The sequence below is a fragment of the Thunnus maccoyii genome, chromosome 9, assembly GCF_910596095.1.
Source record: "Thunnus maccoyii chromosome 9, fThuMac1.1, whole genome shotgun sequence".
In the NCBI taxonomy this organism is placed as follows: domain Eukaryota; kingdom Metazoa; phylum Chordata; class Actinopteri; order Scombriformes; family Scombridae; genus Thunnus; species Thunnus maccoyii.
The window spans coordinates 27,598,834-27,612,571 of NC_056541.1; the positions used below are offsets into that span (position 1 = coordinate 27,598,834).

Consider the following 13,738-nt stretch of genomic DNA (forward strand, 5'->3'; position numbering starts at 1 on the left):
ATGCAAAACATGTGCTAATAATTTATCATTTTTATTTCATATTTGAATATAAATCTCTGTCAAATGAAAATACCTAAATGATAGACAAATCATACATATTTACAGAATGTATAAAAGGAAACAAAAGAATCAGTCGACTTGTTTTCGGGGATTTCTCCGACTCCTCCATTACCATTCTTGTACATATTTTTCAAATTGAGGAAATAAGACTAATACATTTTTATAGACATTTGTTTCTGTGTTGCTGTGGCTAGAGTTCAAGACGTACAGATCAGGCAGTCTTTTTAATATACGAGTCTCCCACAAACAAACGTACTATAGCCATTTACTGATGTGCGCATTTTAACAGAAAAAGAAAAGAAGAAAAAGAAAAAAGGTTGTAAAATCCACCTTTAAATTTTGGCATGTGGAAGATGGTATAGATGCTGTTACAGAATAAATCCAACCCTGATGTGAGGGCTCATACAAGCTGCCATTTGAAGTCACCTCTTGTGACTTTGGTTACAGTATGGTGAAGTAGGCTACAGCTGAACACACACAAACAAAACAAACCTGATAAAAATGAAAATGTTCCCCTGGCACAGTATGAGGGATAAGGCTAAAACAGTGCACTCATACAAATTCATACACATACTGTTGAAACAGAAAACCAATCAGTGGATTCCAGTCTTTTTTTTTGGCAACAGGTGCAGATCAAAACAAAAAAACAAACTTAAACACAGCTGTATCTGTCAGGGTCCTGCAGTCCAGAAAGACTGAGACATTAATTATTTGCATGACGAGTGAAGAAACCAACCTCTTCAGACCTTTACTTGAGATGGAAAACATGTTTGAACTCTTGATTTCGCTTTGAAACAGCATCAAACCCACAAAAGATAAAAGAGGTAGGTGAGGTGACCTTTTAGAAATGTGTATTGCTGGCATCCAGTGGTTAGACAGGTTAAAATGCATCGACACTACGCGAGAGGGCAGAATACTGTGTGTATCTGTGTGTTAGTGGTTATGAAACATACTTCTCAAACAGCTCACAGACAAACAGCTCGCTCACTAAAACAAAAAAAAAAACTTAATCCGAGTGTAACCTAAACATGGTGGCGTTAATCGGCTTTAGTTTGTGGCAGTCTGTAATCATCACTTAAAGAGAAATTGGCAACATGAAATCATACAAATATCTTCAATATATGACACACTTTCACAAAGTCTACAACCTATATGATATTGTCTGGTTGTAACACTGCCTGGACACCATTGTGACATTGTAAGGTTTATGGCACGAGGTCTAAGAGCATCATGTTCACTTTGCACCTCTCAGTCAACCGCTGTGAGTAAAAAGTCCTCCCGTAACTTACCGAGAAGGCTTCCCACTACTTCACATGAACAGAAAACTCATTCTCAAAACTCAAATAAGGCTTCCAAAGGTCCAGCCTGGAATCAAATCAAATCAGTGTGCGGACAGGAACTATGTTAACCTGTAAACGTGTTAGTGGGATTGTAGTTTTACCTTCACACACCCACTTGTTTTACTATAGGACATAGGTCACTTAAAATGTCTTGGTGTCACTCACAAAAAAAAAAAAGTGTTCAAACTCCCGGGCGAACACCAACACAGTGAAAAAAAAGGCATTATTCACTCCAGTGGAGCATAAATGATCAGATGATTGATGGCGATTATTGCACCGAACATGACGGTGAAAAGGTAGCTTGAAATGTAAATGTTAAAGAAATCCTGCAACTCGTGGGACGATAATGGAATGACATCAAAGGGAGAGGACTTCTCAGTTAAGAATGATTGAGATGCACACAGTCCTAGTCGTCACAGCAGAACACATCCGTACTGTTTATGCAGCCATCAGTGAAATGGATCATGACCTCAAGAATAATAGCCGCTCAAGATAAAGATATACATGCTGTGTAAAACAATCTGAAATAATACCATCAAAATGTGCATTCAAATCACGTTTGAGTGCAGCTATCACACAGAAACTGTGCAACCAGATTCAACTGTCGGGTGAAATTCTTGATTTTTGCCAATCATTTGAAAGATTAGTTAAGCTTGATTAAAAAGGCCGTGTTCTCACAGCCTGTAAAACATACATAACGTTAACTAGTCACTTCTCAAACATTCAGTGTTTTCTACTTACTACGCAAACTTAAAACTCAAACATAAATTAGTATTCTCTCATTCAAAAAGTGTGCCGTGCAGAGATAAGCAAAAAGGCCAAAACAGGTGGGCCACGCAAAGCACTGGATAATTCATGAAGGAGTGTCTGGGGGAGGGGGGAGGGGGGTGAAACTTTGTGGCTTTAAAGGAACCTCCTCTTTCAACCAAGACACCAGTGATGCACAGTTGTGGCCAACAAAAGAAGACCCGTTCAGAAAAAGACCTACTTAAGTGAAGATTTGCCCAATCAACAGCCATCTTGGAAACATTCATGGTTCCAGTAGTCAAACTGGCTCCACACATTCAGCCCTCTTCTCAGTATCACTAGAGAAAACGTAACATTTGACTGCAGTTGCTCACCGAACAAGCCGGCTTGCACCAATGTTGGAGAAAAAAAAAAGAAAAAAAAAAAGATATAAGTGTTAAAGATGGGATAACCTGGTGTCAGTTAAATTCTTAAAAGATATCCAAACTTCCTCTCCTCCTTCACATGCTACCTCTGTCATCTTCCCATCTCTGTGGAAGCCCGTGAAGCTCCTCCGCGGTGCCTTTTCAGACCTTTGAGCTGCGATGCAGAGCTACAACATTGCTATGCTCTCCGGGGTACAATTGAGATGTGTGGATGTGCTGCTTCCCCCCGGGGACTTGAGGCCCTTGGTTGCCCCACCCAGTGTCGAGCCCCGAGCCCTGGGGCCCATGATAACCCCTGAGCCGTGGTGGTGACTCTGCTGCAGGCCTGCCATCATGGTCTCGCTGGTGACGGTGCCAAACTCGTAAGTGAAGGTGCCGTAGAAGACTAGGATGTCCACTGTGAAGACCCACTCGCAGATGGCTGCAGCGTGCTGCAGGACGAAGCTCTCGTGGATGAAGAAGATGCCGCCTGGGAAGAAGGGAAGTTGAGGAGGACAAACATCTCTGGAACATGCATGAGCACAACAATTTTATACATTTAATTTCCTTTCATATAGTGGAACAGGAAGGAGAGGATGAAAATACCATGAGCCTGAATGAATGAATGGATTTAACATAATGAGAATATCAAAAGCAGCTTAACCTCAGGATGCCAGATGCCAATTCTTAATATGATTAAGGTTAAATTGCCACTGGCAAAACAGATTAGTTTTAAATATAAAATACTGGTCAGTAATCCACTTAGGATAAATGGTTATTGGTTATGATCCATCAGACAATCAACATGTACCTGAATGGCTCTCCATACTGCTGCAAAACAGACAAGAGGACAGCAGACCCAAATAAAGAATGACAATAATGATTGGTGGCAGAAAAACTGTCGTCCCTGAAATGTTTCCTAACTGGAGAACCTTAAGGAGTAGCCGTGAAGTGCTGAGCGGGAAACTGTCAGCTAAATGGAGCACCATATGAGAATTAGCAGGTTGATGGGGCAAATTCAACTGTCATTTTCTAACTGCATGTCACTGAGAGGCCGGCCGGGAGGAGAGGCCCACACAGATGTTATCATGACCCGACTGTTTCATCTACAAGCTGAAGGACAAACATTTGATCTGTTCTGACGTGTCTCAAGGCGAGTGGATTGAAAGGGGGAAGAACAATCGTGTTTAGATATAAACATACAGTACAAGTGTAACTAGTGTATGTGCACTAGTGTGGTAAGGATACTGAGGACAAGGGAGACCATAGCTCCCAGTGCCAGAGCGACTCGGAAATGGGCCATCCAGTAGTCAAGGGCTGTCACTGCCACCCGGTAGGTGAGCACACACTGCAGGCACACAAACAGCAGCCCTGCTGGAAACGCCACACCGGCACCCACGTAGTGAAGAGATTTGGCGTGATCGACCTGTCAAACAGAACGATACAGTCAGAGGTCCAGATAAGAGACAGAAAGTCACCACCATTTGCTGTGGCGAGTTTACCTGGAAGTTGCCCACCATGACCAGACCCACAGCGTTGGTGCAGCCGGACACCAGAGCGCTGGTGTTGACCCAACATCGGTGGCTGTGTTCTATCACCTGGGCGTAGCGCAAAAGGCACACCATCACCACTGTGGGATGCAGGAGAACAAAAGCACATTAACACTGCATTCACAACACGTTACTGCACAATAAAACCACAGAAGCCTTCTATATAAATCCATATATACAGTCCAAATCTGTGGAAAATTAAGAAGCAGATCATGGTTTAGTTTATTCAGTTATTGTATGTACTGTATTAAAAATGAATTGATATTTTTTCTGTTTTTTATACAAGTAATTCTTGACATTTTTGCAGATGCTAGCTCTAACATGATGGGAATAACCAATGTGTTTTTACTGCTGTCTCAGAGAGGATATCTTCTGTCAACCATTGACATCTGCGGGTTGATGTCTGTTACATACCACCACCACCAAGGCAGTAAAATAAACTTTAATTCAAAGACCTGCAATAATAGAAGCCACCAACAATAAGGAAGTCAAAGGCATCCAGGCAGCTTGTATGGGCCGGCGAGAGAAAGGCAGGACTGGCATGTAATTAGAACAATACAAGAAACAAAAGGAGATCATGAGGACGGGAGGAAAAAAAAAAGGAAGTGCATTAACAAGGGAAAGGTGAGGTGAATAATGAGGAGAGAGTGAAAACAGCAGGAGAGAGACGTAATTAAGAGCAGAAGGGAAAATTGGGGCAGAAGTGAGTGGTGATAAAACAAGACAGGAAAAGGAGAAGTAATGGAGGAAGGCCGTGGAGGGTGCATGCAGGGGAGAGGGCAGAGGGGGGAAGTGGAAGGAAAAGCCGCATTCATTATTGATTAGAGAGCACGGGCTATTTCAAGCCCCTCCGCATCTCCTGAGAGCTAGTGGCTGACATCTGTGGGCGCCACAGCATTAATATAACTCACCGACCGGACAGAGGACGCAGACATTAAACATTTCCACCTCAACTGTACTGCCTCATTGTGTTTGTGGTAAAGAACATAAGGCGATTGTACTGTTTTCACTGAAGTGAAATGATCTAATTAAAGAAAATCAACCAGAAATGTTCCTTTATTGCATATTTAATAATCATTGTTTAACGATGGATATAACATATTTTGACATTTTACCACATTACACACTAAAAAAAATTAAACTTATTTAATTAATATCAATTAAACTAATTTAATTGATATTCTGATAGAAACAAAAAATATTTCTTTGCTTTTTAATTTGCACTTTCACACAACAGAAGGAAACAACTAGCCTGGTTCAACTGCCACCCGCACCTCTACAGCTTGATGATTAACACATTATACTTCCTTTGTTTAATGTGGAAAAACAACACGTTGCGGTTTTAGTGGGATTTATGTGCTGCCGTCTCCTCGCTGTAGCTTCATATTTACTGGTATTGATCTTCTCATTTAACTCTTGGCTGGAAAGCTAATAAGTGTATTTCTTACATTATAGAACTCTTCCTTTAAGGGAAACACACCATATGTCTTTATCACCATGACTCTGTATGTACGAGAGTAGTTCAGTTCAACCGAGGACTCACCCATGAAGGCTCCGACGTTGCCGATCAGGCTGAACAGGCAGCTTTCAGGAGGGTAAGAACCACATTTACTGCAGGAGATGGAGACACAACAGCACTCAGTATGTTGTTCCTGCACATTTTTTTTCTTTTCAAATAAATACTATGATCTATGAAGCCAGATGTCGGAAATACACTTCCTGATTAAAGAATGTTAAACCAGCTTGCTCTGTTTACATCCAAATGTAAAACTGAAATTTATATGATGAATAACCTCTACAAAAAAAAAAAAAAGCCTGAGTCCCATGATGCCTTTTTACAAGAGCGCTTTTGTACTTGCCAGTGGTTAGTGGCTGACTTGAAGATTAAACAAATGCAGTTTATGCAAAGCGTGGGTTAATGACAGTCACAGAGCCAAAACATAACAAGGTGCTAATTCATGCCTCGGGGCCTTTGCCGACACAAAATGGCTTTTGTATTCTGTAGAAACAAAGACTGTAGTGCGGAGAGGAGGAGTGGTAGGAGACCTGATGAGGGGGATGTCCTGGATGGTGCAGCATGTCTTCGGGAAGCCTGGTCGGGGCAGCTCCTCTGTGCACGTTACGTTGTAAGACCTGTAGCGGTGACACAATGAATTCATTTGTCCGGATTTGAAAAAAATAAAAACCTGTGATGTTAGATTTTTACACCTGTTTCCTCACATGAAAAGAAAACAACATCACTCACCAGTTCTCCACAGGACAAACATGGTGATTCATTACAGCCATGGCGTATCTGTGGGGTAAAAAAAACAAAACAAAACACACCATCAGTTAAAACAAGAAATGTCAAAGCATCATGACACACAGAGTGATCTAATCCCTGACGACACGAGGTGAATTATTACAAACACAAGATCACACTGGGTGAAAAAGGTATTCACTGGAGCACAGAAATACACTCAAATATGAGTTGACAGTGTGAATATATCAGTATCCATATTTGTACTTTAACATATACTTGTTTGCAATCTTAATCTTTCATTTTTGATCAGGTAAACAGCTTGCAACAACCATTTACACAACTAAATTTGTTCTTCCGTCTGTGCACCCGACATTGAGAACGCATCATGTTTCTATTCGTCGTCATACGTCTGACGGACGAGTGTTACAGGAACTCACACTATCCATATTCCTGTGATGGAGAAGGCAGACAGGCTGACAGGCAGGACGATCCAGGCAGTCATTGGGCTGGCAGTGAGCTGGCTTTGTCCCAAGCATGGGGTGAGAGGGGGGCTTCGGGCTGGAGCGGCGACACGACGGGAGGGATCAGGTGGGGGGTGGGTGGGGGTGTGGGGTCACTAACACACAGGGAAACACACGGGGAGGGGGGGGGCATGAGAGGACAAAAGGGGGAATGGCACAGCTCTTCTGCTCCAGGAGCCCTGCAACCAGCCACAACCTGACAGAAAAAAAAACAGTAAAGTGTTATTTAAGATATGAAAAATACACATTAAGGTGAAATCTTATACTGTATACTGTGTTGAAGAATATTGATTTTGCATTGTAATGTACTGGTTTGTGAGTGATCTGTCTGATCTGTCTGTTTCAGTCAGTAATTTTCAACACTGCGCTCAGTGCCTGTTGAATTAACTGAAAATGCAACATGTATTGCATGACTTCAAAAGAGCGAGCAGCAACAAACACCCACTACATCCCCTTACGTCTTTGCAGTGTGTTAAAGTGCCACTTTTTAAACCAAAGACTACAGCTGGCAGCCAGCTGACAGCCAGCTGACATACCCTGTGCATAACCCTGTGCTGTCAGAACACCGCAGAAAGACAAACAAAACTGCATTAATTTCTTCCTTTATCACTGTTGAAAATCAGTGCAAAATGGTGTTTATTTGCTCTTTGATTAGACTGACCTGGTGTTTACTGTAAATGTTTTATTAAGCTGAAACATGTTCTGCAATCAAACTGCAGTTGAGCTGCAAATATCTAAAAACGACCCCAAACAAAAGGTGTCTAGAAAGATGTGTTTTTGGTACATCTGGTGCTGCGCCATCAACCCTTTGACGATGTTCATGTCTTCTGGTGACTTTTCTCTTAATGACCACGACACTGATTACACAAGCACCTCTTCAAAAGAAGTGAACAGCAACATGAAGCTGTAAAAAGGTACCATCAGGGCAAAATGTCCCCTTGTGAGAATGAAGACCAAGGTCAGCTCTGTGGTGGAGGGAAGCACGGGACAACACAGCCTGTATCATTTTACACAGTGTACAGTTACAAGTATGTCCTCTGCTCAGAGGGAATATAAACTGAACGAAGATAAACTTGTCTTAAACTAATCCAAATAAAAAGGAGCTCTTGTTTCAAGAGAAAGGTCACACTGGCGTATGAGGCAGTAACAAATTGATTACACAGTTTTTATATAAATCTCTTGAATATATGGCTTATGTGATTATTGTAGGGGTTGCTGGAAAGCTTGACATACAACCGACTTTAGCATGCTGCAGCTTTGACCCTTTCTGTCTTTTACATTAGGTCTGTTTCTAACTGGGAAAATTCCAGTGTAATTGTGTTTTGTTCATTTTTCATATTTTCCATCCCTCACTGGGACAGTTTTATATGCACGCCACACTGTGAAAGATGTTTTAAAATCTGTAAATTAGTAACGGTAATCAGTCACTTAGTGACAGTATATCAGCTGGCTCATATGAGGCCATAAACCTCCTCCTACGTTGTTCTTTAAAAAGTTTCAGTATGTGGAAATGATAAATGGCGAGGTTAGACAAAACTGGGAAGCATCTTACTTCTGCTTTCTGGTCTTCTCCCCACATTTCCTCTTAAGTTTCAGTTCTATATGGGTGTACGTTATTTTACTTCCAATCAATACCCGATTTTACATATTTGGTGGACTTACAACTAAAACAACGAGAACTTCTCAAAATGATCAAGCTGCTTCCCCTGATAAACTTTCACACAGTACTGATTAAAACCATCTGATCTGTTTCCCTTCCATTAAATGCAATATTAGAAAGTATCTGGAGCTGATTGCAGGTGTAGGTGGGTTTTGGTGAGGTTAAGGGTTAGAGTTAGGTGTTTGCTGACACATTATTGATAGTCCCATACTGTAGAAGACAATGAATGGCTCTCTACCCACATCTGCCACACAATCTCCTCCATCTGCATGGATATCACTAAACAACCATGAGTGTACAGGCATTTGCACTCAGCGTAATATTTGACAGCGGTTCCAATCGTCTTTGCAAACGATTCAAAATCAGTTTAGTTTGGCGTGTACTGCTGGCCTCACAGTTGATCTTTCCATCCACTTTTCTCTAAAATAAGTAAGTTTAACAGGGTCTTCATGGTTGCATTACAGACCCTGGCACAGGGCGCAACCTGTTTTCTCTCCAAAATAAATCTTTCAACCAAGATCAAATATTCTCTGGCTTTTACATTAAAGGACAAGTTCACAATTTTTCTGTCTGTCTTAAAACAGACATCTAATCCAATGTCAGCTGAGATCAGCTCCAGCAACCCTCTAGAGGACAAGCGGTAAAGAAAATGGATGGATGTCTTAAAACAACAGTCAGTTGCCCATATGGACTTTGAAACAGGTTTTGCTCACTGTAATCATTCCTCCTGTTAATACTGACCATTAAAAGATCCCATCCAAATGTGTTACAGTGTAAATGATGAGGGACAAAATCCACAGGTTATCTCCCACAGTTATAGTCTTTTTAGTGAAATAAAATTACTCCAGTGTTCAACTGCTTTGGGAAATTTTCCTGTTCAACTGCAGTGGGAAATTTTTCACAAAAAGAGGGAATTTAGCACTAAAAAAAAAGACTAACTTTGAAAGATATTGAGTTGATTTGACTCATTTGGACGACTGAAGCTTCATATTAGCTTCAAATAAACTTTTAAATACATTTTTGCACAGACAAAGGACTGTGGATTTTGTCCCCCATCACTTACAGTACCAGTCAAAAGTTTGGACACACTTTTTCATTCAAGAGAATCGGAAGGTGCATCCAAACTTTTGACTCGTACCGTACATTGAAAGTGCTTCATGAAGGGATCTGTTAATGGCCAGTATGAACAGGAGGAATGATTACAGCAAAAAAACAAAAATAAAAAAACATGTTTCAATGTTCATTTGAACACTTGACTATTGTTTTAGGGCAGACTTGAAAAATGATGAACCTATCCTTTAATGAAAAAAATTGCAGAGCAGTTAGGTATTCAATTTTCTTTTGTGGTTTGCCCTTTTTGGTTCACCATTCAGTTAAATGAGTCTTACAAAATAAATCTAAATTGGTCAATTTTGGGCAGGCTTATTCTCAGCCACCCATACACCATCACCTGCACTTCAAGTCAACAATGTTACAATTGTTAATGGTTGTGTTTTTCACATATTGTCCTTTGAGCTGTGTTCCAATAAAACCCCTTGTTTTACATGGAGATCTTTTCTATGTTGGTTCCCTGCACTCGACATTCCAGTGTAGCCATTTCCTCATAAGGTTCGGCGTGCTTTGTAGCAGTTTCCTCTTGGGTGTTAAATCAGATAAGGTTGTTGCAGCACCGTCTCAGATTTTGTTCAACCTTTGTCTGTACCATGAATGGGTCCCAAAACCAAGGCCTGTTAAATATTTCTGTTCAAATCCTATGTTTTCATATTTTTTCAGACCTTGATATGAGGCAAAGGCCAGAATACTCACTGCAGGTCGGGATTGTTTAACAGTGTTAAAACCAGATTATGAAGCTTACAAACTTACATAAAAGACATATAGGAAAACTGTAAAAACAGTACTCACATTGATAAACAACTAATCACCTGACATCTGCAGGCAAAAGAGGCACATCGTTATATTTCATTAATAGCATAGAGTTGTTCTTTAATCGCCTCTGATAAACTGACGTCGTGGTTGAGAATTAACTTGTAAGGACTTGATATGTTTTCATGTCAGCTGTTGTCGAAAGGTTTTGAACCTTACATTTATAAATAATTATTTACTTCTGTTTTATTCACACTGCTGCAGGGGCCAGGTGTCATGACAAATAGACTATTCATGAAATAAGAGAAAGAAAACCATGCGCATAAATATAAAAGACAGCAATGTAAACTTGATATCAGATGTTATGAAGGACAGTAACTCACATGATGAATACCTGCTGAAAGTTCACAAACAGGTTGCCGATGTAAGACGGTTAAATATACAGTATACCTATTATAACATTTAGTCTCATATGTTTAACTCTTCTCTCAGGAGAAACTTAAAACACAAGTATTACTGTATATTACTGCAAAAGTGTGTATATCGGGGGCCACCACCACCATAACACCCCCACCCCCCGCAGCCGTTCAGGGGGATTATTCTCCGCTGCAGCTACTTGCTTGACTGAACACAACTGTGACAATGTAGCTATTTTAAAGAAACGCCGCTTTATCCACGTTAAAAGACAAAGCCTTACGTTACTTAGGTGCTTAAATGAACCGGGTAACGGTGCCGTTGGCCAATTTTTTTCCTAGGACAGCGACGGAAAGACCCGCCCTGCTCTGCCTCTGATTGGCTAGTAGTCGTTGCCTTCGTGGGTTGGGTTGGTTAAATTTAGGCATGAGGAGTGAGATTGGTTAGGGTTAGATCAATAATACCAGGGTAAGCCAATCAGAGGCAGTGTAGGGCGGGTCATGACTTTGCCCTCCTAGGAAAAAAAAGTACCGTTAGCTTTGTTAGCTTCGACATAGCTCGCTGGTTAGCTTTGCACTTTACCAGTTGTCTTGACTTGACACTTGCCTGCATCTTGATTTCCGCTCACCTAAATGATACGCTGCTCAAAAAGAGACATTTTGAGGACAAGAGCACGGATACTACTGGGAATATCAGTGTACAAAAATGAGTTTACACCTACCTTCCACCTGCTAAGCCCACCACGGACCTCAACAACCTTGGTTTCCCTTTAAAAACAGCGTTTTCTCAGCAGATGAGGCGAGCCACAAAATAACTTCCGTCTGGAGTTTTTCAAAATAAAACGTTTCGAGAGTTAATGGGGTTTTTTTTACATTAAAAATGTCATTTTTATTTATTTTTTTTTACAAATTAATGGCACTATTTTGTGTGTGTGGAAATATAGAATATATTCTGCAGCGTTACCAAAATACAGTGGAGAACTTATTCACACAAACACAGTGGTATAAGAATGGCCATCACCTGATTGATAGAACTGATATGATTATCTTTAAAACAAAATTAACACTTTTATTTTCACACAATTGATTGTTGACGCAGCTCCGAGTTTGTTAGGCCCCACTGTGCACCACCTCTGTCTGTAGTTATCGCTGAGAGTGTCCAATTAGAATTTTGATTTAAAGGCATAATATGCAGGATTTGTCGGTGTTTGTAAACACAATATTCAAAGTTGGCCCCTCCTCCCTGGCTCAAAGACACCAGAGAGAGAGAGAGAGAGAGAGAGAGAGAGAGAGAGAGAGAGAGACAGAGAGAGAGAGAGAGAGAGAGAGAGAGAAAATCCTTTTATACAGCCTGTTCAAGGTGGGAATGCTGCGCCTTTATTCCGCCTCACTGTTCTGTGTAAAAGGTACGGACACGGAGTCGGGGGGCAGAGTTGCTCTACCAATAAGCCAGCTACAGAGGTAGTCACAGAGCTGTATCGACATCTGTGTAAAAGGGACAGCTGATACGGCGGGACAGGGAGCTGACGCTGTTGTGTTACACATCATGCCTTTGAATCCGGAACGCTGGCATGCTATATAAAAGCACACATGGAGGCGGCATTATGCTGGCTTTGTTTGGTTCAGTGTAAAAAAGCAAAAGCGTCTTAATCATGGATCTTCTTCACAGCTGTAATGCACAATCTCTGTATAAAAGAGCCCAGAGAGACAGAGAGAGAGAGAGAGAGAGAGAGAGAGAAAGCAGCAGTGGTCGATCAAGCTAGAGAGTGAATGAAGAGAGGGAGCATTGCTGGTGAGAACAAAGCTGTGAATCAGATAAATAAAACGATCAAACAATTTTCTGATTGTTTTACAATGGTTATGTTCTAAAGCACAAATAAACATGCCCACACTTCTGCACAACCCTGCGGGAAGGTGCCACATTGCTGGATTTTGTGCGTGCAGAGCTTCATCTTGTCCGCTGTGGCCTCTCTGCTCTGTGTGTTTGTAGCTCAGCCCCGCCTTCAGTCAAGCAGACACATAGACCTGCAGCTCTCTATACGTCCATGACACAGAAACAAAGAGCAGAGCGGAGCAGAGGAGAGAGACGGAGACAGCGATGTAACCTGGTTGCTATGCTACGAGTCCCAACCTCACACCCTCTATGCTGTTATTGGCTGGGGTCTACACACTCACTGCCCCAAATGAGACATTTCTAGTGAGTCACAAGTGATGATTGAGAGGGATTATTTTTGTATGAGTCTATACATTGTTTTTTTAAGCAAATCCTGCATAGTGCACCTTTAATTCTGTTCAGTATTGCACTTCTTAAAAATACATAAGAATAACACTTTGTTCATTATAAAATGATGTGTCAATGATGTCTCAAACAAATGATAGTCCACAAATGTTTGGTGCCATTGACCTGACATCTAAAATCTGGAGCAGAATTTCAAATTTATGGCATACCCTATATTATAAAACACTAACACATAAGCACTACCATGTATCCACATTTTATATGTGGAGAAATACAAATCCTTAATGTGGTCTTCATTTTGTGAAATTCACAAAGATCTACATGATGCCTCATTTCTAGCTTATATGTTGTTTAACTTTCATGAACTTTTACGTTCTTCTTTTTTATGAATTGTCATGTTAAGAAAATTAATCTGCATTAATCTTTTTATTTCTTTACTTATCGGATTTTAAACTTTTGGAGGAATTTGAAAAACATGGATGAAAAAACAGATTGAGGGATCTGCATGCTTGCATTTGCAACAATTATTGTAGTATTTATACATAATTAGAATTAAATTGATATAAATTGTCAGTTCAGAAAGGGAGTTGTGGATGTCAAACCAAAAACTGTTTGTCATATTTTTTCACTGTAGATGTCATAGAAGCAAAAGCACAGGTGTAATTAAAAACATTATTAATGATGCCACACAAGACTCCC

General features: G+C 40.7%; 1 protein-coding gene across 1 annotated transcript; it reads right to left on the bottom strand.

Moving 5' to 3' along the window:
* Window positions 1-10: 10 nt before the first annotated feature.
* On the bottom strand, window positions 11-11,599 carry LOC121904131 (transmembrane protein 150A-like). Its single transcript, XM_042421671.1, has 8 exons — window positions 11,523-11,599; window positions 6,781-7,060; window positions 6,347-6,394; window positions 6,148-6,234; window positions 5,645-5,712; window positions 4,054-4,181; window positions 3,800-3,977; window positions 11-3,041 (listed from the first exon to the last, which is right to left on the bottom strand). Exons 2-8 carry the CDS (start codon window positions 6,843-6,845, stop codon window positions 2,740-2,742), a joined length of 876 nt encoding a protein of 291 aa, XP_042277605.1. The 5' UTR covers window positions 6,846-7,060; window positions 11,523-11,599; the 3' UTR covers window positions 11-2,739.
* Window positions 11,600-13,738: the final 2,139 nt, after the last annotated feature.